This window comes from Podarcis pityusensis (genome assembly GCF_964106645.2).
Source record: "Podarcis pityusensis genome assembly, chromosome: 6".
In the NCBI taxonomy this organism is placed as follows: Eukaryota; Metazoa; Chordata; class Lepidosauria; order Squamata; family Lacertidae; genus Podarcis; species Podarcis pityusensis.
Genome location: NC_138030.1, coordinates 30,833,589 through 30,853,486, shown reverse-complemented (window position 1 = coordinate 30,853,486; position 19,898 = coordinate 30,833,589). Strand labels below are relative to the sequence as shown.

The 19,898-nt window shown below is 39.5% G+C and overlaps 2 protein-coding genes across 3 annotated transcripts; one reads left to right on the top strand and one right to left on the bottom strand.

The window, feature by feature from the left end:
* Window positions 1-263: 263 nt before the first annotated feature.
* NFS1 (NFS1 cysteine desulfurase) lies at window positions 264-15,550 on the bottom strand. The gene is made up of 13 exons (XM_081010385.1): window positions 15,415-15,550; window positions 13,948-14,015; window positions 13,288-13,404; window positions 11,383-11,466; window positions 9,953-10,105; window positions 9,427-9,520; window positions 8,632-8,766; window positions 7,036-7,193; window positions 5,942-6,047; window positions 4,881-4,962; window positions 2,994-3,077; window positions 2,639-2,728; window positions 264-2,030 (listed from the first exon to the last, which is right to left on the bottom strand). The coding sequence occupies exons 1-13, from the start codon at window positions 15,503-15,505 to the stop codon at window positions 1,967-1,969; spliced, it is 1,326 nt and encodes a 441-aa protein (XP_080866511.1). The 5' UTR covers window positions 15,506-15,550; the 3' UTR covers window positions 264-1,966.
* Window positions 15,547-18,515, top strand: ROMO1 (reactive oxygen species modulator 1). 2 transcript variants are annotated; one of them, XM_081010397.1, is made up of 3 exons: window positions 15,547-15,674; window positions 17,207-17,337; window positions 18,148-18,515. In XM_081010397.1, exons 2-3 carry the CDS (start codon window positions 17,207-17,209, stop codon window positions 18,254-18,256), a joined length of 240 nt encoding a protein of 79 aa, XP_080866523.1. In that variant the 5' UTR covers window positions 15,547-15,674; the 3' UTR covers window positions 18,257-18,515. The 2 variants fall into 2 exon arrangements, with proteins under 2 accessions (XP_080866523.1, XP_080866524.1); XM_081010398.1 differs by having other exon boundaries at window positions 15,664-15,736.
* The last annotated feature ends 1,383 nt before the right edge of the window (window positions 18,516-19,898 follow it).

The window sequence follows — 19,898 nt, the reverse complement described above, 5'->3', positions numbered from 1 at the left end:
GGTGAGCAGTGAGGAGGCCATGTTTGCTGATAATACATTACCACATTATTCAAAGTGGCAAGAACAAATTGAGAGGATCTTCAAAAAGGATCTCTCCAAACTCTGCACAATAGCAAATATATTGCAATATACGCAAGTACAAAGTGATGCACATTCAGACAAAAATTCCTACCATCTCATATATGCTTATGAGAACTACTTGCTCAGTAAATCAGTGTATATATTTTCCATCCCAATGAACAAGAATTCACAACTCAAACAAGTAAAAGCTGCTTTTATCTCTTTATTAATAGATGAGTGCCACATTACTAAGTTAAACATAGAAAAGCATTTTTGTGCCAATTTTAACTCAGTATTTTGTTTTTAACACATTATCTTTTCTCTGTCTGCCTGTAATATGTCCTTTCTCTTTCACTGTACTTATATTGCACAGAATTCCTCTAAAACAACAAAAATAAATGTCTGAAAAAGTCTATGTGTGCAGTGTAAGAAACAGTGTACAGTGTAAGAAGTATTCCAAAGCTGTTTTTTTTTTTAATTACCTGGGGGGGGGGAATTAATGGCTTGCCCACAAAATTAAATTTAATTTTGTGATATGGTAATAAAACTGTCATCATTGCAGTATCAATGCTTCTTCCGTTTTAAACCATGCTTTTGAAAACTTCTGTAACGATTTTGCAAATTAAGAACTCTCCTACATGAAGCAGTTTTGCCAGAACAGGTTTGCAATAAACATTATCTCAAGGAAGCTGATACAATTTTAATGGGAGTATATGCGTTGTGTGTATAGGACTCGTAGTTAAGGCAAGTGATACTTCATTGATTGAGTGCTAACAGTCCATTGCCTAGGGTCAGCAGCCATTTCCTTCAAAATGGTGTGCACACAAAGCTGCATAAGACAAGCGTTCATTTATTATAGACAGTTAAATTTCCTTCCTGCATTTATTTCAGAAAGCAGTAAAAAAACTAAAAACTTCCCTTAAATAGATGTTTTCTTTCTACTATTAGAAAAAGTAATACCAGTAAAAAAAATAAAAATCCGATACAAATGAGGGCACACATTTCTGAGTACCAAAAATACTAGCCTCACCAGTTTAACTTAATCTAGCACTGTCAGGCACCCTGAAGTGAAAGGCAATGACATTGTTTTATTTTTTTAAGCGATGATCAACCTGGGATATTTCTATAACTGGGAGATTTCTAGACAGACACAATCTCATTCTCAAGACCATAGCTTCTTATCAGCGAAAACCAAAATATGTTGCTCTACAGGAAAAACATTACATTGAAATCTTCCATTGTCACTCAAAAATAAATCAATAAATAGCTCAGAAAAAATTATTCTGGAAAGCAGGAGAAAAAAATTGTGATAACAAATCAAGGAAAAGGTGAATTTGTGAAAAAGTGAATGTGATCTGCATTTGGGAGCTAGTAAACCTTAGGCACAGTTGAATTCATTGCTATGTAGCAAATGCCACTGCTCAAATATAAAACATGGACTTTTTAGATGGAAGACTGCCTTCTGTAAGAGGATTACTTCTGACCATACTGTCTGTTTGAACACAAGTTTTGCAATAAGACAGATGTTGCTGAAACAGATGCAAATTATTCTAGGGAGAACCTACAGTAGAAACAAACTACTTTTTTATTATTTTTACAATAAGACAGTTGAAGATTTGGCATATCAAGCTGCACCAATGTCACCTCCAAAATAAAAGTACTGCAACTTCTTTGGTTCCAGGAAACTAATGTCCATTCGTATTTGATGATTTGTAAGCACAGTTATTTACCTGAACAAACATCGCCTTAGATTTAGTTTTCAGGCTCTAGATTTAGAAAGCATAACTGATTACCCAAAGATTTTGTATTTTTAAAACAAGCACAACATGGTTTTACTCAGGAATGTAGAGAAAATATTACTTTAATCTATATCCAAGCAGTCCAAGATAACAAGTGATTTCCTTGCTTAATGTTGTGTCCATTTAATGCTCTTCAAATCAACTCCATCCTGTACCATTTCCCACAGTGGGCTGTGAAATGAGAAGGAAAATTCAATGACAGTCAGAAATACAAATAATTTGACATCAATAGAACTTTCAGGAAATAATAAGAACAAAATATTATTTTAAACGAAGTTCCACAAAGAACACTTTCTAACTACATAAAGTAATTATGTCTAAGAATGCCTCCTATCTTCCGAAATACCCAATTAAGATGTTTTGTTATGGCAAAATTTCACCAAGGTTGAATGCCTGAACCCACGATGGGTATTACAGTATATTGAGACACTAGCAATGGAAATAAAGAGATTTATATATGAATTTCCACCCTTCTAAATGCGTATTTACCCTGGCCTTTGACACCTGAGAAATATATATATTAGGACCCACCTGATTCTGTGACTTAAATAATGGGACTGCATGCATATTTGGGCTTTATAAGGATTGTGCCAGTTTGCTGTAAATATCTGGCTGGATCACAGCTACAGAGATAACAAATAGTATATTCCTTCCCCTATCTTGATCTGCTCTAACCACTGAGATTCCGTGACTTCTGGCAGTATTTCCTTACCACAGACAGACTTTTAAAGAAATCCTGTGATGGTTAATGTCTAATATTCAGATTTATATTTTTTTACCTCATCTCCCTTAATCTCTTCACATGCTGTATGCATTTTTTTACGGTATAATCTACCTCTTCTTCAGTAGTGAAACGGCCAATGCCAAACCTGAAATTAAAGCAAAGAGCTTATCAGATGCAACATAGCACACATAAAAAGATAAAAAGGGATTATTCTCTTGATGGATGTAATATAATTGAATGTGACTGTCTAGAACCGGCATAGGCAAAGTTGGCCCTCCAGATGTTTTCAGACTACAACTCCCATCATCCCTAGCTAACAGAGCCAGTGGTCAGTGATGATGGGAGTTGTAGTCCCAAAACATCTGGAGGACCGAGTTTGCCTATGCTTAATTTAGAACTATAAGCCTTGCCTTATGGATGAGTGAGCCAAGTCTTCATCAGTTCCAATTGCACGCAACACATATGATGGTTCCAGAGACGCAGATGTGCAAGCACTAATGAGAAAAAACAATATGTTGGCATTTTGTCCTTACACACAACTGGTATAGAAATCAAAATAGCAGACAGCTCTAGAGTAATATGCTCTTATTATAACTCTATCGCTGCCTCCTAAAGATTTACTGACTACAGAAACAAACCAAGAAGACTAATTATGCAAGAGAAGGGTGTGTAATTGCATAATTAATAGAAGGTAAGGCATTTCAACTGCAGAAGCAGAAAAGAAGGCAGAGTACAGCAACAGATTGATGTTAGAAAAAGAAGTGTGAGGTAGGGGGAAAGATCAGACAGGGTGGGTAATATATTAAAAAGTGTGTTATGTGGTCAGGAAAATAAGAATGCCCAAAGTTCTTCTTATAACTTAGGGGGATTAAAATACTGGAAGGAAAGGGCAAAAAGGTATTAGCAGCAGGAATTAACCATCTAGTAGATCCAGTTATAACTAATAAAGCTTGGTTAAATTATGTAATTTGACATTTGCCAATTGAATTTTAAAAGGAATCAGAAATATTTGAAATATTTGAAAGGAGTCAGAAATGCTAATATAATTTCCTTATAAATGGAAGTAAATCAGCCCTGGTCAGAATAAAGAAAGATTCTGGATTAGATGGCTCATAGATTTGTTCTAGATCATCAATTCTAGTGACTTGAAGTGGAAAAGGCCACTTTTATTCTGCACTCGTTTAAATATCTGGCATGGGAGTTCCAGGCAATCTCTCATCTGCACACTGACCAGACTAAGACTTGCGTAGCTTTAACAATAGACCGCATAATGTGTCCTTAGACCATATTCCAGGCTCTCTCTTCTCTCTCACATATGTAAGACTTATAGAAGTCAGTTGGCCCATAACCTGTTATACCTGGGTCCACCATCTGTTGTTAATACTACAACACACTTTGACCAGTGTCATCAGCAGAGTATGCACAGCTCCAGCAGAGTCTTCTAGCACAACATCAGAGTTTTCCTGCTTTTTAGTAGTCAGTCTTTTTCACAGTTCCCCTATCCATTTCAGTTCAGTTCAAAGTATGTAGTGTCTATTGTCTCATGGCACAAGACAAGCATAAATACTAGCTACATTAACTTTAAGAGATGCTGGTACATCATGAACTAATCTAGTATAATAGAGTTCTCTAGTCCCAGAAACAAACCTTGTAGTGATCACTTTCCCTTACCATGCTAGCTCACCATACTATACGGAACTGAACCATATAGCATGTAACATTCACCAAGATGATAAAACCTCACACTTGGCAAATACCTCACATTGATGCCAATGTTGCTGAATTCAACCTTGGCATTATACCTGCCTCTGCATGTACACACATTCCTTAGAAAAGGGGAGGATGAATGAGTCATGTTTTAAGTATTTAGCCTTCAACTGTTTCTAACCACCCCATGTAGCTGAGTCTTTCTCTAAACAGAATCCAGAAATGAGGGATGGCCTGCTGCTGAAGAAGAAGAAGAAGAAGAAGAAGAAGAAGAAGAAGAAGTGGTGGTGTTTGGACTTGATATCCCGCCTTTCACTCCCTTTAAGGAGTCTCAAAGTAGCTAACAATCTCCTTTCCCTTCCTCCCTCACAACAAACACTCTATGAGGTGAGTGAGGCTGAGAGACTTCAGAGAAGTGTGACTAGCCCAAGGTCATCCAGCAACTGCATGTGGAGGAGCGGGGAATCAAACCCGGTTCACCAGATTACGAGTCCACTGCTCTTAACCACTACACCATGTTGGCTCAAGACACGGTCCAAGTGCTTAGTGCAATTTCACCCATTCTTTCCAATTTACACCAACAATATTACCTTCCAGAAGACAGAGCCACATCTTTAAGTGCCATCAGCAGGCTTTCTCCTTCCACATATGCAAAGGATAAGTTAATGCAGCCTGCAAAGTTAACAAAGCAGTGTCAGCTTCTTTTAAGATTGCACTTTAGACAACAGGGTTTTTGCAGAACCATAGAATGATAGTATACGAAGGGACTACAAGGGTCATCTAGTCCAACCCCCTGCAATGCAGGAATTTTTAGCCCAACATGGGGGTTGAACTCAAGACCCTGCTCTTAAATAATCTGAGTCTATTTTCCCTTTAAGGAATGTTTCTTTTTCATTTCCTTTGAATGTGAATGTCACCACAGCTCTGATCACTAGAGAGCTAAATGCTAATTCCAGAAATGCATGCAGAACAACTGTCTCGCCAGCACACCCATAATTTTTATTTCTAAACAACCTAAAACTGGCTAACTGTGCAGAAGACAATGAAGTGGAAGAAAATATTGAGCTGCTCTTTGGACCATTACAGAATTCTTCATTCAGTCTTTAACACAGTGATTTATCCTAGTGCTCTACCTAAAACATACAAGTCAGAACTAAGATGTAGAACAATAAAAAAAGCTTGTGCATAATCTGCTATTCACTGGGATTGATTTATGCAGTGATTTAACGTCAGTACAGAAGCAGAAGACATATCTGAATTAGTTTAAACATTGTGTTTCAGTGACTACAATCTCTACTTAATTTCATGTTCATATGCTTAACAGAGCAACAGTGAAACTATTTAGAGTCAACCAAAGCTTTAGCACTGATGCTGTTATAATATTATCTCAGTTTTCATCTAGTCATGAATATATAGAACATTGTATAACAGAGGATGAGAATTTTGCAATATTCAAGCTATTTGTTGAGTTTCTGGGCTAGTACCCGATGAGCACAAGATTGCTTTCAATTCTAAAACAATACTGCTGTACCAGATTAACACTTAAATCTGTTTTAAAATTTCCAATGCTATATTCATTTTAAAAAGAAACCCTAAATGGTCAAAGGCAATTTCTGAAGTAAAGAGGAACTCAACATTCTGCTAATAATACCTGGATAACGATGAACTGGATCGCCGTTCATTACTACATCAGGAATTTCAGACATTATGCTTGTAACTAATCTGCCAGCTAATAAACTAATTCGCTTATGGTCATACTGAAAAAGAAACAAGAGAACTTATTAGCTATTCTACAAACATGCAGATGAGCCTTGATTGATGTACTAAAAATGTTCTATCAGTCAAATCTGGCCTGTTAACCAAAAAGACAAGGCAAAATAACACAATATTTGTCAGAGCAATTTCTCACACAAATAATAACCATAGCAAAATTCAGCCCCAAGTTAAATATGAGAGTTATGGTTATCAAGCTGATGCTGGCTATGTGCAAGTGGAATAGACTTCCACCTGCACAATGAGACTTCACCTACCTCTCCTCTCCCTTCCATGCTCTAATACCCCCAAATATGCCCCACATTTTCAGGGTACATGGGGGGATGGAGGAAAGAAAGAAAGGATAGATTCATTATGTGAACAGAAGTCTGCTTGCACAACACTGGATTCCACCCCCTGAGTTTGCTCTACTATCCCACAATTGCTGCTGTAAAATTCAGAAATATGTAGTAGGAAAATTCTATAAGAAATTGTTTGAAAATTCTATGCTCGAGAAGAAAGAGAGATGCCCTTGAAATAGAGGCACATCTCTGTACAATTATTATAATCAATAAACACTAGTTGTTCTAGAAACTGCTTGCCTTCTCTTACCAACAGCAAGACAGAGACCAGAAAGGTTCTAACTGTAAGGTTAGAGTTTGTAAGAAATATGGCACAGAGAACTACTTAATGAATGAACATAGCACTACTAAAATATCTCAGAAATACTCAAAACCATCTCAGAAAATTGTTCTGCCAAGAAGGCCAAGTTTGCTTTGCTTATATAACTGCTTTTACATATTATAGGAAAATAAAGGCTGAATTATGGAGCATGATTAGTTCTCTACAGTACAGAGAAGGGCATCATATTAAACCCTAATCATTATTGTTAAAGGAATGTGTTGCAGACTTTCAACCATCAACAAGGCTTCAAAGAACATGGTAAAATAAATGGATCAAGAAAAGTTACACAACTAGAACTGCTCTTTATACCTCCATCTCTTGTTGTGCCAATTCGCAAGCTGCTCCAAGACCAACTGCTAAAGGAGTTGGCACAGTCCCAGAACGTAATCCTCGCTCCTGGCCTCCCCCACTTTGTATAGGTTCCAGTCTTACTCTTGGTCGCCGCCGAACATAAATTGCACCAACCCCTTAGAAACAAGAAGTTACTTCTGTTCAGTACACAGGTAGACTTTCCATACTGTATGTCTCCTAGCATATTTAGAAACATTTAGAAAAAATCCTTCAGGAACTTTTAATCAAGATTTTTCGTCGCAAGAGATGCATTTTAAACATTCAGGGCAACATCCAGTGATGTTCCACCACTTGTGCAATGGGAATCTGGTTGCACAACAGAACTTCCAGTTTCTCATTTGAGCTTGCAGCCCCCTATGCACCCCCAAAAATCTACTCCAGAGGGTATCCAACCCTCTGGAGAAGATTTTTGGGGGATCACTGTAGGGACCTGCAGTGGGGGGAAGAGAGGAAGAAGAAGCCCTGTTACATGAACAGAACCATTCACATTTTGTTGGATCTCATCTTCAGATATTCAATTTACATTTCTAATTGGAAGAATCCTCATTTGCTAATTTCTATAAAATAAGTATCTTCTCCTAAAATTTATCAAAATCCTTGAGGTGTTCTTCAGCAGGATCTTCCTTTGTCATTATTTAACTCCAGAAAATGAAAAATAACTGTCTGGCATCCTAATCTAATATTCTGGCAGAAAGTCATGCATACTGCCACATCCATACACACAGTCTATTATAGACTGTGCCCTTAGTGCCCTGTGCAGTAGTTTGCATGGAGGCTGCTGCATATAGATCTGTATAGTGTAAGGTATGTGGTCAGGCATAGCTTAATCCATTTGTAGATGTAGCTTGTTCCACATATAGCTGTCTCCACATCTTGGATAGCAGACTAGTGTTTAGGAACCAAGTTGTGTTCAAAGTGCTCATATGGAAGAAGAGGAGGAGTTTGGATTTGATATCCCGCTTTATCACTACCTGAAGGAGTCTCAAAGTGGCTAACATTCTCCTTTCCCTTCCTCCCCCACAACAAACACTCTGTGAGGTGAGTGGGGCTGAGAGACTTGAAAGAAGTGTGACTAGCCCAAGGTCACCCAGCAGCTGCATGTGGAGGAGCAGGGAAGTGAACCTGGTTCACCAGATTACAAGTCTACCACTCTTAACCACTACACCACACTGGAAGTACTTATTTCGAAGAAAGCTATTTTGAATGAAGCGCCCATCCCTGCAAGACTGTTGCAGGCTTTCCTCTGCTATTCTTGTTTCCTCCTTAAATACTATTGCAGGGATAGGGAGCCTGTGGCCCTCCATATATTTCTGGACTACAAGTCCCATCATCCTTGATCATTGGCTATAATTGCTAGGGCTGATTAGAGCTGTAGGCCAGCAACATCTGGAAGGCCACAGGTTCTCCAGCCCTGTACTAAGGTCTCTGTTTTTCATGGTGCCTTGACAAGGGTTAGCGATTTCTCCAAATGTTTATTTGACTACCAAATCAAATAAACCTGGCCACCTTTATTAGTAAAAATGAAGTAGTATCTAATATAAGAAATATCAATACCTTTGGGACCATAGATTTTATGGCCACTGATGCTCATTAAATCAATTTTCATATCATTGACATTTAGAGGAATTTTCCCAACTGCCTGTGCAGCATCTGTATGAAAGAATATTTTATGGGAACTGCAGATCTGACCTACAATGCAAAAACAACATGGTTCAGAATGAAATATTATTTATATTTTATGAAAATGTTGAAAGATTTTAAACATACTGATTTTATCAATCAATTCAAATGTATTGCTAAAACCCAGAGGTCATCACAAAATAAATCTGGGAACAGATATAATACAAATGATGTCTGTGTTTCACTGTACTGTTAGCTTTCAACTGCTGGGAGGTGGGCATTTAGATGGGAGTGAAATGGCTCAAAATAAAAAGGGGGGGGGAAATCCTCCACGGTCCTGCTCCAAGAGTAGACACATAAACAACAACCTTGAAGTTCTTTTTTTAAAAGGTTTGGAAATCTGGTCATAGATCTCACATGTAACATCTATTTTGAAGTTCACAAATTATTGACAGACATAGAAAAGCTGTCAGATATTGATTGTGAGCCAGTGATTTGTTTCTAAGTCACCACAATTATGTAGCTATTCTATGCTTCAACAGTGTGTGCTTCATTGTCGAGCTTTATAAGTATTTGGCATTTTAGCTCAAGATATGACGTTTGTTTGTTTGTTTGATTGATTGATTTAGTATTTATTTCAAATTTCATAACCAGTTTTTTGAGGAACTTCTTCCATAAAGCATCTTACAATCTTTCATAAAATCAATTCCACCCAAACTGTCAACTTACCAATGTCCTTAACTGGCTGTACCACTCCTATTTCATTATTCACAGTCATTACTGAAACCAATCCTGTGTCTGGTTGTATTGCATTTTTTAGATCCTGGTGGAAATCATAGAAGAGAATTAATTCGAACTGCATTAGCACTGCAAATGAAACTTATTTTACAATTACACTGCACTTTTAACATATAAGCACCATTATATTCAATAGGGCATACTCCCTGTGCTAAGATGTGCACTCTAAATGGTTAGAGATATAAATCAATTTATTCTACTAGTACATAAAGTGTCCTTTCTTTGAATGCACCTGCTAAACTGATCCAATTTTGTACAATATACTAGGTAAGCAGTAAACCTCACCCTTTTGTCACTGCAACCCAACAAACATTTCACCAGTTTTTACTTAGACAGCTCTCTGTAGCATCCATATTCTAAGTGGAAGACTGCATTTTTGTTAACATTCCATTGCAAAGGACTGAAAAAGGGAGAAGCTACAATCACATGAATACAAATTTGGAAACAAGTGATTTACCTTTAAATCTATAATCCCATTTTTCTGTACAGGCAAGTATGTGACTTGAAATCCCTCAGCTTCTAGGGCACGGCATGAATCCAGCACACACTTGTGTTCTGTTTGTGTTGTGATTATATGTTTCTTTCTGGATTTATAGAATCTTCCAACACCCTTTACACAGATAAAACGGAAAAAAATTTAGATCAAAACTGCTGGAAATCCGTAGTTTCTATAAGTATCATGTAAAAAAATGTAAAACGCCCAGTTTCCTTGAAGCTTCAGGCAATAGACAACAAATCCTAGGCACATTTACTCAGAACTAGGTCCCACCAAGTGCAGGGGGGGTTTACTCCCAAAAGTGTGCATAGGATTGCAGCCCAAAATGGTACACACTTACATGGGAGTAAGCCCCACTGAACACAATGAGATTTACTTGTGAGTAAATATGCAAAGGATTGCATATGAAAAACTATTCAAGTAATCTTGGCAATTTTCAACTTTAGCTCAGTTTCTTAAGTAAGTGTCATGGTTTCATTTTTACATATTTTCATTTTTTACATATTTTTACAACATTTTTCCTCAGTGCAATTATGGGAAATAGCTACAAAGCAAAACTGTAGCCACAGAAACCTTACAAACTGCAGTGCAGAGAAGAATCTTGAAAAGAGACCTGTCGGTTAGTTTTGATAATGCAACTCTCTCTTTGCATAACTGTTTTAAGTACAAAGCAGGCAGAATTAGGTTTGGTTATACAATAGGCCTCTTAACATCAAGAAACATTAGTGCAATCTACTTTAAGGAAGGCAGAAGTTTAATTCAACTACCAGTACAATCTTACATGCATGTCTGCATAGAAGGAAGTCCCACTGTTCAATAGGGCTTACCTCCTAATAAGTGAGTTCAAGACCACAGCCTGAGGCTCTTATGCACACTTACCCAAAGAAGTCCCACGGAATTCAGTAGGACTTACTTTTGAGTAGACGTGAATAGGAGTGTGCTGTGAACCTGGTTACGTTTACACCAAGTTGTTTTAGGAACTTACAGTATATCGCTATACGATCTCAACCAAGTTACAATTACAATACATTTATATCAGAAACAACAAAGTATCTCTAGATATTTAACATGACTCAGTATGCTCATCCTGCAAATGCAAAAACAATAACATTATCCAAATAACTTTATGTAGAGAATTGTGTCTTCCACAGACTTTAAAAAAAACTGCACACAAGGTAATAGGCTTAGCACTTTTTAAGACTTGCCAATACTTTTATTTATTCTCAGGTAAAGCCAAAAAATATACACAGGATTGCACTGTTAGTTGCTGCAATTGTATTAAGCTTCTGCCTTAATTATAACACAAGACAGGACAGTAATATTTGAACATCCAGACTACTGTGAATTGTTTTTACATCACCATCACTTGGCATTACAATATACTCATTTACCTTAATTGCTATGTTGTTTGATTCTGTTGCCCCACTGGTAAAAATAATTTCTCTAGGATCTGCTCCTATTAACGATGCAACTTGCTGTTTAAAAAAAGACAGAACACAATAATATAATGTTACTACTTTGAGGCAGAAAACCACATTCACCAGACAATTTTCGTAGCATCTTTCAAAACCCAAATGCTTCATAAGTCAGCAAAGGCAGATTTAGAATTAAACTGCATTTTTATGCCCACAGGTGGTGGTGCAGCCACTTCTTTATATTAAAAACAAAACAAAACTTGGTCCAGTAGCATTTGCCACCTACTGCCTGCTCACTAGTACCCTCTTTTAGAGGGAAGGTAGCAGCAGCACATATACAGGCATTCTTGGAGGACAGATTACCTTAACCCACTAACCCACTGCAATCTTGATTCAGGTCTGATTTCATGGCTGAATTGCCTCGGTTGCTGATGGGTTGTCTTTATCAAAAAAGGGACAGGGGAGTGTGACCCTGTTGCTATTACTTGATCTCCCAGAGACTTTTGATGCCATTAACAATAGTAACCTCCTGGGATGAGTGTTGGAGGCACTGTGTTGCAGTGGTTTTGCTCCTATCTCCAGGGCTGATTTCAAAGAGTAGCACCGCATGGGAGATTTGTTGGCCCCCCGCAAAGTGTGCTATGGGGTGCCACAGGAAACCGTCCTGACCCCAAGGCTGTTTAACATCTGTATGAAGCTGTTAGGTGTCGTTGTTAGGAGATTTGGAGTAAGGTGTTACCAGTATGCTGATGACACCCTGCTCTATCTATTTCTCTCTGAAATCTAAATCAGATGAGGCTATGCAAATATTAAACATGCTTGGATGAAGTTGTGGGATGGATGATAGCCAATAAACTGAAAATGAATCCTGACAAGATGGAAGCTCTGTGGGTAACTGGTACCCAAGTCCAGAAGGCAGCTCAGTTGCCTATCCTGGGTTGGACTGCATTCTTCCTGAACAATCAGGTATGTAGCTTAGGTGTACTGCTGACTCCAACTTTGTCACTATAGGCCCAAGTAGTCTTGGGCTCAGAGCATCTTCTTTCAGCTTTCTATCAGTTTTGGCTGCACAAGGATAGCTTGGCCACAGTGGTCCATATATTTATCCCCTCAAGGTTGAATTACTAGAATGTGCTCTATGTGAAGCTGCCCTTGAGGTTTGTCTGGAAGCTGCAACTGGCAGTGAATGCCAGGCTTTTTCAGGATAGCACTACTGACTATTGTTCATGTTGGTTTTACATTGGGTTTAATGTACTCTTAACTGTTTTATGTTTGTATCTTGCTTTTCTTTATTTTGTATACTGTCTTGCCAAAGGCAAGGTGATTCTTTTAAAATAAGATTCAGAAGCAATGCAAAATACACAGGTGAGTGAGAAGATTAAAGAAGCCCACAAGAAGTGGCAAAGTGACTCCCCCAGGTAGTCTCAGTTTGCACGGCCCTGCAGCCAATCAGTCCGTGCATGAGCTTCAGAGAAACTCTGCCCAAACCACCTGATTTTATAGATAGCCTTGTGCCTTCCTAGACTGGCTACCTGCAGATAATCCATTAGCTGCCCCCTCCCTCCCTCCCAATGTCTCACTTTCTCAAAACAATGTCCAGTAGCAAAGAAGGTACCCGGCATTATCCTCCACAACTGATTAAGGCAGCTGGGGGGGCATCACCTTCTCGTTCTCAGGACATTAAAGACTGTTCTCACACCAGCAAAAAAAATTAACAGCGAGGGAGGGGGAAGGAACAGAGGCAGGAAGGGTAACCATGTCAGATCACTAACTCCTCGATACAATTTGTCTTCTGGATGAAATTCCCATACATATACTGCCATGAGATTTGACTGATAAGCAGTTCATAAACAAATTATAAGAAAAAGGCAGAAATCTCACCTGTCTAGCTTTTTCCATAGCAGATTCACTCTCCCAACCATAAGCATGAGTTCTTGAGTGTGGGTTACCATAAAAATGCACAAGATAGGGAAGCATGGTATCCAAAACCCTAGGGTCCTAGAACAAAATATTGATAGTTATTCTATTTCATTTCATCATTAAAAAAAAAAAATCTGTATCGAAGAGTTTTCCCCTACACACCCAAATGCTTGGAACACACCCAGACCTGTTATTAAGGCTACAATCTTCTTTCTGTTTGTGTACACAAGACAGTACGGCCAGTATGGCAGCAGTCTTTTATTTCAGAGTAAATAGGATTAAAATGTGATTAAGAACAGGCTGTAAATGTTCAGCCATGTTCTCTTACTACTAGATCCAATGAGAAGTATCTGACTCAGTCAGACTCTAGGAATTATCATTTCTACAGTTCTAGCCTGAGTACATCTTAGTTAGATATCACATTGTATTATTCTCTCACCTATCAAACATCTCAGGGTAGACAGGAAACTTGGACTGTGATCCTATGCACTTACCTAGCAGTAAGCCCCCACTGAACATAGTAGGATTTACCTCTGAGTAAATAGTGCAGGACTACTCTGTAAACAATGTGTTTGTTTAAACAAATGCTCCTCAAAAGAGTACAGTACTTAGTTCACAAACCAGAGGAGTAGTTGCTTGGACATCCATGTACAATGGTCGAAGCGAAGTTTCATCAGCACTGCCTATGCCTAGGGAAAGACAACTATATGAGTGACAAATGCAAATTTGCAGAAGATACCATTTCTACTATGGGGTGGAGGACTTATTCCAGTATGTAGTATAATATGAAGATTAATTAATGCACAAGCAATTCAGACAGGTGGTTAAAACATATTTTTAAAAAATACTTCCACTTTAAGTTCAGCTTCAGAAGCTGATACACAGGACTATATTGTTCAGGCAGCTATAACAAAGCATTTCAACCAGAAAGTGGCATTTTAAAAGTTTGAAACTGAACCACCAGCAGAAATCAATTGAACTGAGCTCACACAATAGTGAAGTGTTCAAAGAGCAATATTATCTCCATAGCTTAGCTATATGTAACATATAAAACATTTTCAGATTCAGAATGTTTGGTTCCTATTAGGATTGCTGAGAAAAGGTTTCCAACCAGTGATGCAGCGGAGCAGGAACATGGGAGCTTCAGTAGTTATTCATACCTGGAGCAATGGCATCTGACTGGGCAGTATTTGCCAGCACTGCAAGCTTGGAAGTTGGATCTGGTCTGGCACATAATACTTTTATTAGGTAGGCTAGGCTCAGACTTTAACTGGCCCAAGGTCACCCAGTGAACTTCATGGCTGATTGAAGATGTGAACCCAAGTCCCTCCCATTCTAAAAATGGGCATTATGCAATGTATTGCTGATCAACAAAGAAGCCTACTCCCCACCCTTTAACTGTTCTTAGGAATGTAATCATGTGAGCTGTCGCGATGAGTTCCTGCCCTTCCAACATTTACTAACTACGCCACTTTTGCAAACCCAAGGTTGGGCCTGTAACTTTCAAAGGGCTGTAATCCCACCCCCGTCATCTCAACTATCCCTTGGGCTGCGACAGTAGGACTCAATCGCAATGCCGTTTGCTGCAGCTGACGGGAGAGAAAGTTGGACGGACCACCACAACACCGGGAGGCGTAGCTATTTATTTACACGTTCTCTTTCTGCGCTTGAGCTCTTCGCATCGTGCCCGGGGCTAGTAGGAGCGTCGCTGCGGCGGCTCTACCCCGTCGGATCTTGCGGCTCTACGGCCCCGATCCTCTACTACTTTCACATTCAGCCAAGGTTGTTTCCAGATGACAGCAAACCCACTTCAGAGAGTAAGCCCTCAACAGGAAAAAAATGAAATACTGAGCAAGCTGCCTTAGGGAAGAAGGGACCAGGCGACTCTCACTCGTGTTTGGTTTTTTTCCCCTGCGCGAGCTTCCCAAGCCCGCAGCCGCGGAAAACATAACATTGCCCAGGAGGCAGATGCCATCGCAGCCGCGGAAGGGAGCCGCCTACCAGCTGCTTCTGCTGAAACTCGCGATCCGCCGGGCGGCCCGCCAGGCTCGCTCGCCCTTCTGGCGGGAAAGGACAGAGCGCCGTTACCTTGCTGCTGCGGAGCCCCTGAAAGCCGCCTCCTTTGGCCGGCTAGCAGTCCCCTCAGAGCCCGCCATGTCGCCGGCCGCACCGCCATCATCGTCACTCCGCCTCCCGTCCTTCGCCCAGCCGACAGGCACCCACAACAACGACGCTCGCCTCTTCGCCTCCCCCCGGGAGAGCCGTTTCCTGCGACGTCATCGGAGTGCGACGGAAGCGCAGGCCGCGCTGAGGGAAACTCGGGTGGAACGAAGCGCGGAGTGGTCGAGGTGAGGGGGGACGAGGGAAGAAGCAGGGAAAAGGCTGTTTGCAGGCGGGCCCAGAGAGCGAGGTGGTCCAGGGGGGGCTTTCTGACGTTGGGTATCCGGGTGGGGGTGGGGTGGGGTCTCTTTCGGTTGCCATAGCGATGCCGCCGTTTGCGTCGTTCTCGTCTCCCGAGCCTTTCCCCGCGTCGTTGGCCTTGGTGGTTTCAGCGAAACTGAGAAACTCAATAAGCAAGTGGGACAGAAAGATAACGCGCCCTTAAACGCACGATATTTAAAGACCTCGGTGTTCGTTGCCACGTAACCTAAAAATTATAAAGTCGCGGGTGTTATTCTGGAGCCCATTTTATTGCGCCCCCTCCCCCGCACATCCCCAACAAAGATCTGTCAGTCTTTTGTGAATTATTCCTCTTTTCGTCTCTGTATCCCTTTAAAAGCGGCAGTGTTTCCAGAAACTGGTCCGTTTCTCCATATTGGAGGAAATTGCTGATACTCGCACAAGAGATAAGCAAGAATATAGGGATTTTAATCTTTAAATTAGAATGGCTATGCTGCTGGCTTTTTGGTGTGTTGTTTTTTAAATATAAAAAGCATTACGTAAGCGTCTGCGAGTTCAAGGTCTAGATTGCACCACATTACAAATAATGGCTAAGGCAGCTGAACTCCCTGGAAGATTCAGTGGGGATATAGATCCTTCAAGCTAATGTTAACAATATATTTGCCCTGTTGTCAGGCCCTTTTGGTTTGGGATTGTTTGGCAACTTGTGTGTTTGAACTTCTGCTTGCTAAACTACTACTGTACAAGTGTTACATGGTGGGAAAGTATTGCTCCTTAATTTAAACATTTAATAATTTAAACAGTTGCAAAGTAGAACTTTGTCTAAGTATTTCTTAAGAGACCAGACAGGGTAGTAAATGGAAATAGCTTAAAATCTCAAAGTTTATAGTTCATTTCTAAGTTGCTGTTCATTCAATGAAGTTGATTTGTAACAGTTAAATTTTGCAAAATGAAATTAAAACTTTTTTAAAAAAATTAATAATGTTGAGTTCAAAGTGCTTTTCAGCCTAGTCCTTAACTGACTCGCATTCATCATTTGTACATTTCTATCACACAGTTGATTGGCAATCCCAAAGAAAATGTGACAGAATAATACAGTACTAGGTTTAGTGCAGGAAACTAATTACCGTATCTTCACACAGGTAGTGATTACTGCATGTTTAACTCATTTGCCTACCTGGGGCATTTTGAGAAAATCTTTGTTGTCTAAATAGAACCACATTCCCCCATAACTACAACTTCCATAAAAAGAGACATTTGTAGCAAGTTTTATTTTGGATGAAGCAAATCAAATTATGAATTCTTATGGTGCTACTGTTGAAAATTTCTTGGTGCAGGGACTTTTCACCTTTGTTATTCATAACAGTCATGTACATTGATCACACTTTGATATTTGGAGTGGTCCATCCACACTGGTGATGTGGATTATCTTCTGCATGGAAGCGGTAGATATTCTTTAAGTATTTTTTTATATTTTTAGATGCCTGTGACAGTGGGGCCATATGGCCAATCCCAACCCAGTTGCTTTGACAGAGTGAAAATGGGCTTCATGATGGGCTTTGCTGTTGGTATGGCAGCAGGTGCACTGTTCGGCACATTTTCTTGTCTCAGGTATGTTGGAATGTAGTTGAATGCAACATAAATCCTAAGAAGAATCTTCTTCGTTACCTTTCCTGGCTTAGGAACAGAGCAAAATAATGCAATATGATCATATCACAAGGGGTAACCATTTTGAGCAGGGATTCAGTTTCCAGCCCAGCATGAGTCAGAGATGCAGATATAAGTGTGTCCCACCCTCATTATGGCCATGGTCTGCACTCTTTCAAGTCCATAAGGACCCATGTGTCAGCGATTGCATGTTAATTGGACGTGCCCCAAACGGCCACCACCTGTACTTAACAATCTTTTATGCTTACTTCCCCATCTATTCTGCGGATTGTTGCCAGATAACAGACCATGACTGCAATCCTGTACATTTCTGAGAGCAAGACACATTCATGAGTATAAAGCTTTAGATAAAATCTATAGTAGAAATTACTTCAGCTGGAGAATAATTAGTACTAAAACTTTGTACTCTTAAACTGTGTTGGTGTATATGTACTAGCAAAGTAAAGGATGGGGTTTGGGATTAATACGAAATCTTAAAAGATGTGTGTTTTCAAATGACCTATCATTAACCTCTTCTCTTTGAATTAGAGTTTAGTTTATGGGAAGTGCTTCTGTTTGTTAAGTTGCACTGGCTGGCAGACCACCCAGTGGTTACTATGAGCTAATTTGCTGTATAGGTCACTCCAAAGTACCCACTCAAAATTAGTGAAGTTTTTTTACATTGATTGCATTTCCCAGTAATCAGATACAAAATTATTTTCCTGTGATTATTGTGGGAAGTAACCACCTCTGTCATTGTTTCTTCTCTTTTAGGTTTGGCATGAGAGGGCGAGAACTGATGGGTGGTGTTGGCAAAACCATGATGCAGAGTGGTGGAACTTTTGGGACATTTATGGCAATTGGCATGGGAATCCGCTGTTAATGTTACTTTTCTATCACGAAGACCAATGCCCCTGCAAGTTGGAAGTTCTGCTATGTAGTAGAATAAAAATCTCTGCACCAGGATTGAATAATCCATCAAAATAAGTTTCGGCCTTTATTGCTTTGGCAAGAGTTTGTAAATCTTTTTCTCCGTAACAAAAGTGGCAAAGGCAGTGGAGATTTAGAAGTAATGGAATCTCTGTATACAGTGAATCTCTATGGATGTGACCTCAAATAAATGATCAATTATAGGAATCATACCTATTAGAAGATGCTTTTTAATTGGTATCAAGTGTTTCCTGCGTGGGTATGATTAGTTTATTACAAGATCAGTCATTGTTTATCAAAGGAATCTTCTGTCCGTGATTTTGTAAGCCAAACCAGGGAGGCTTGAATTTTTGCAAAAATCCCAAGTTTATGGAGGTGGAATAAAATTGGACGAAAGCGTGTATGTGACAGGATTAATTTGAATCATTGCATGGATAATCAAAAGAAGTTGGTACCAAGTGTTTGCAGTGTAAGCCTAATAAGAGTTTCATGTTTAAGTTGCACTTATTCTGGGAGAGTGAAAGTAATTTTCATTGCATGTTTAAAGAAGTCCATAGCTTTCCACTTGGTGATAACAAGAACTTCCTACTGTAGGATTGGATCACTACTATTATAGAAGGGGAGCTCAGGCCCTCTTACGCCTTTGAGAGAAGGGGATAATTAAATAACACAAGAAAATGAGAACTTGTTTGGGTATGTTGTGAATTGATTCGGCATATTCACCAGATTAACTATTTTCACTTAATAGGCATAGTTAGTTATATAGGGTGCCACCCAACTGAATGGTGTCACTTATAAAATAATTCATTTTTACAGTTTCTCATTTAGAGTTTCAAATTTGTCTGAGCATAGCCTTCTCAAGATATAACCAAATTAACAAAACTTTTAGTTTAAAAATGTTGTCAAGGGCCACACACTTTACAGATAGGTTATTTAGGTGATATAGTATCCTATGTTGCAAGCTTTCGAGCTTTAACAGCTGCATGGCTGTTAGCGGCTGTTAGGCAGAGAGGTGAACCTAAGTTCGATTTTTTTGTGTTCACTGGAATTGACACATGGGAGTTATAAGTACCCAACTGGCAACCTTTGCCATCCACATAGACATTATAGAGTAGTCCAGAAGAAAAGGCCATCAAAGTCATTGTGAGGAGTAAGAGATGATACAACACTGGGTATGGACTTGCTTCTGCACTACTTGTGATGAGCAGAGTAGTACACTGCTCCAACTAACAGGCAGGCCTCACTAGGTTTTCCCCCTCCATTGGTGAACTTCGTCTGTCCCATGTCTCATTTGGGCAAGAGAAGATGATACCTGCGTATGCTTCCAACATTTAGTAACAGCAGCAGTCAATCTGTGGTCATGCAAACACTCCTGAAATTCCAAATGTGCCTGTAGGCCCAAGGTGGTTAGGGACCCCTCCTCTACACCGTGACAAATGTAGCTTGGTTTTTAAACTACAAAATTCTGGTGGATGTGTGTAAGGAAAAACTGAGTGCACTAAGGTGAACAGAGGGAGGGAGGGAAAGAGAAGCTCAAACTGTTGCTGATTTTCCAGCATTTTAAGTATTCACAATTTGCATTTTTCTGGTTACAC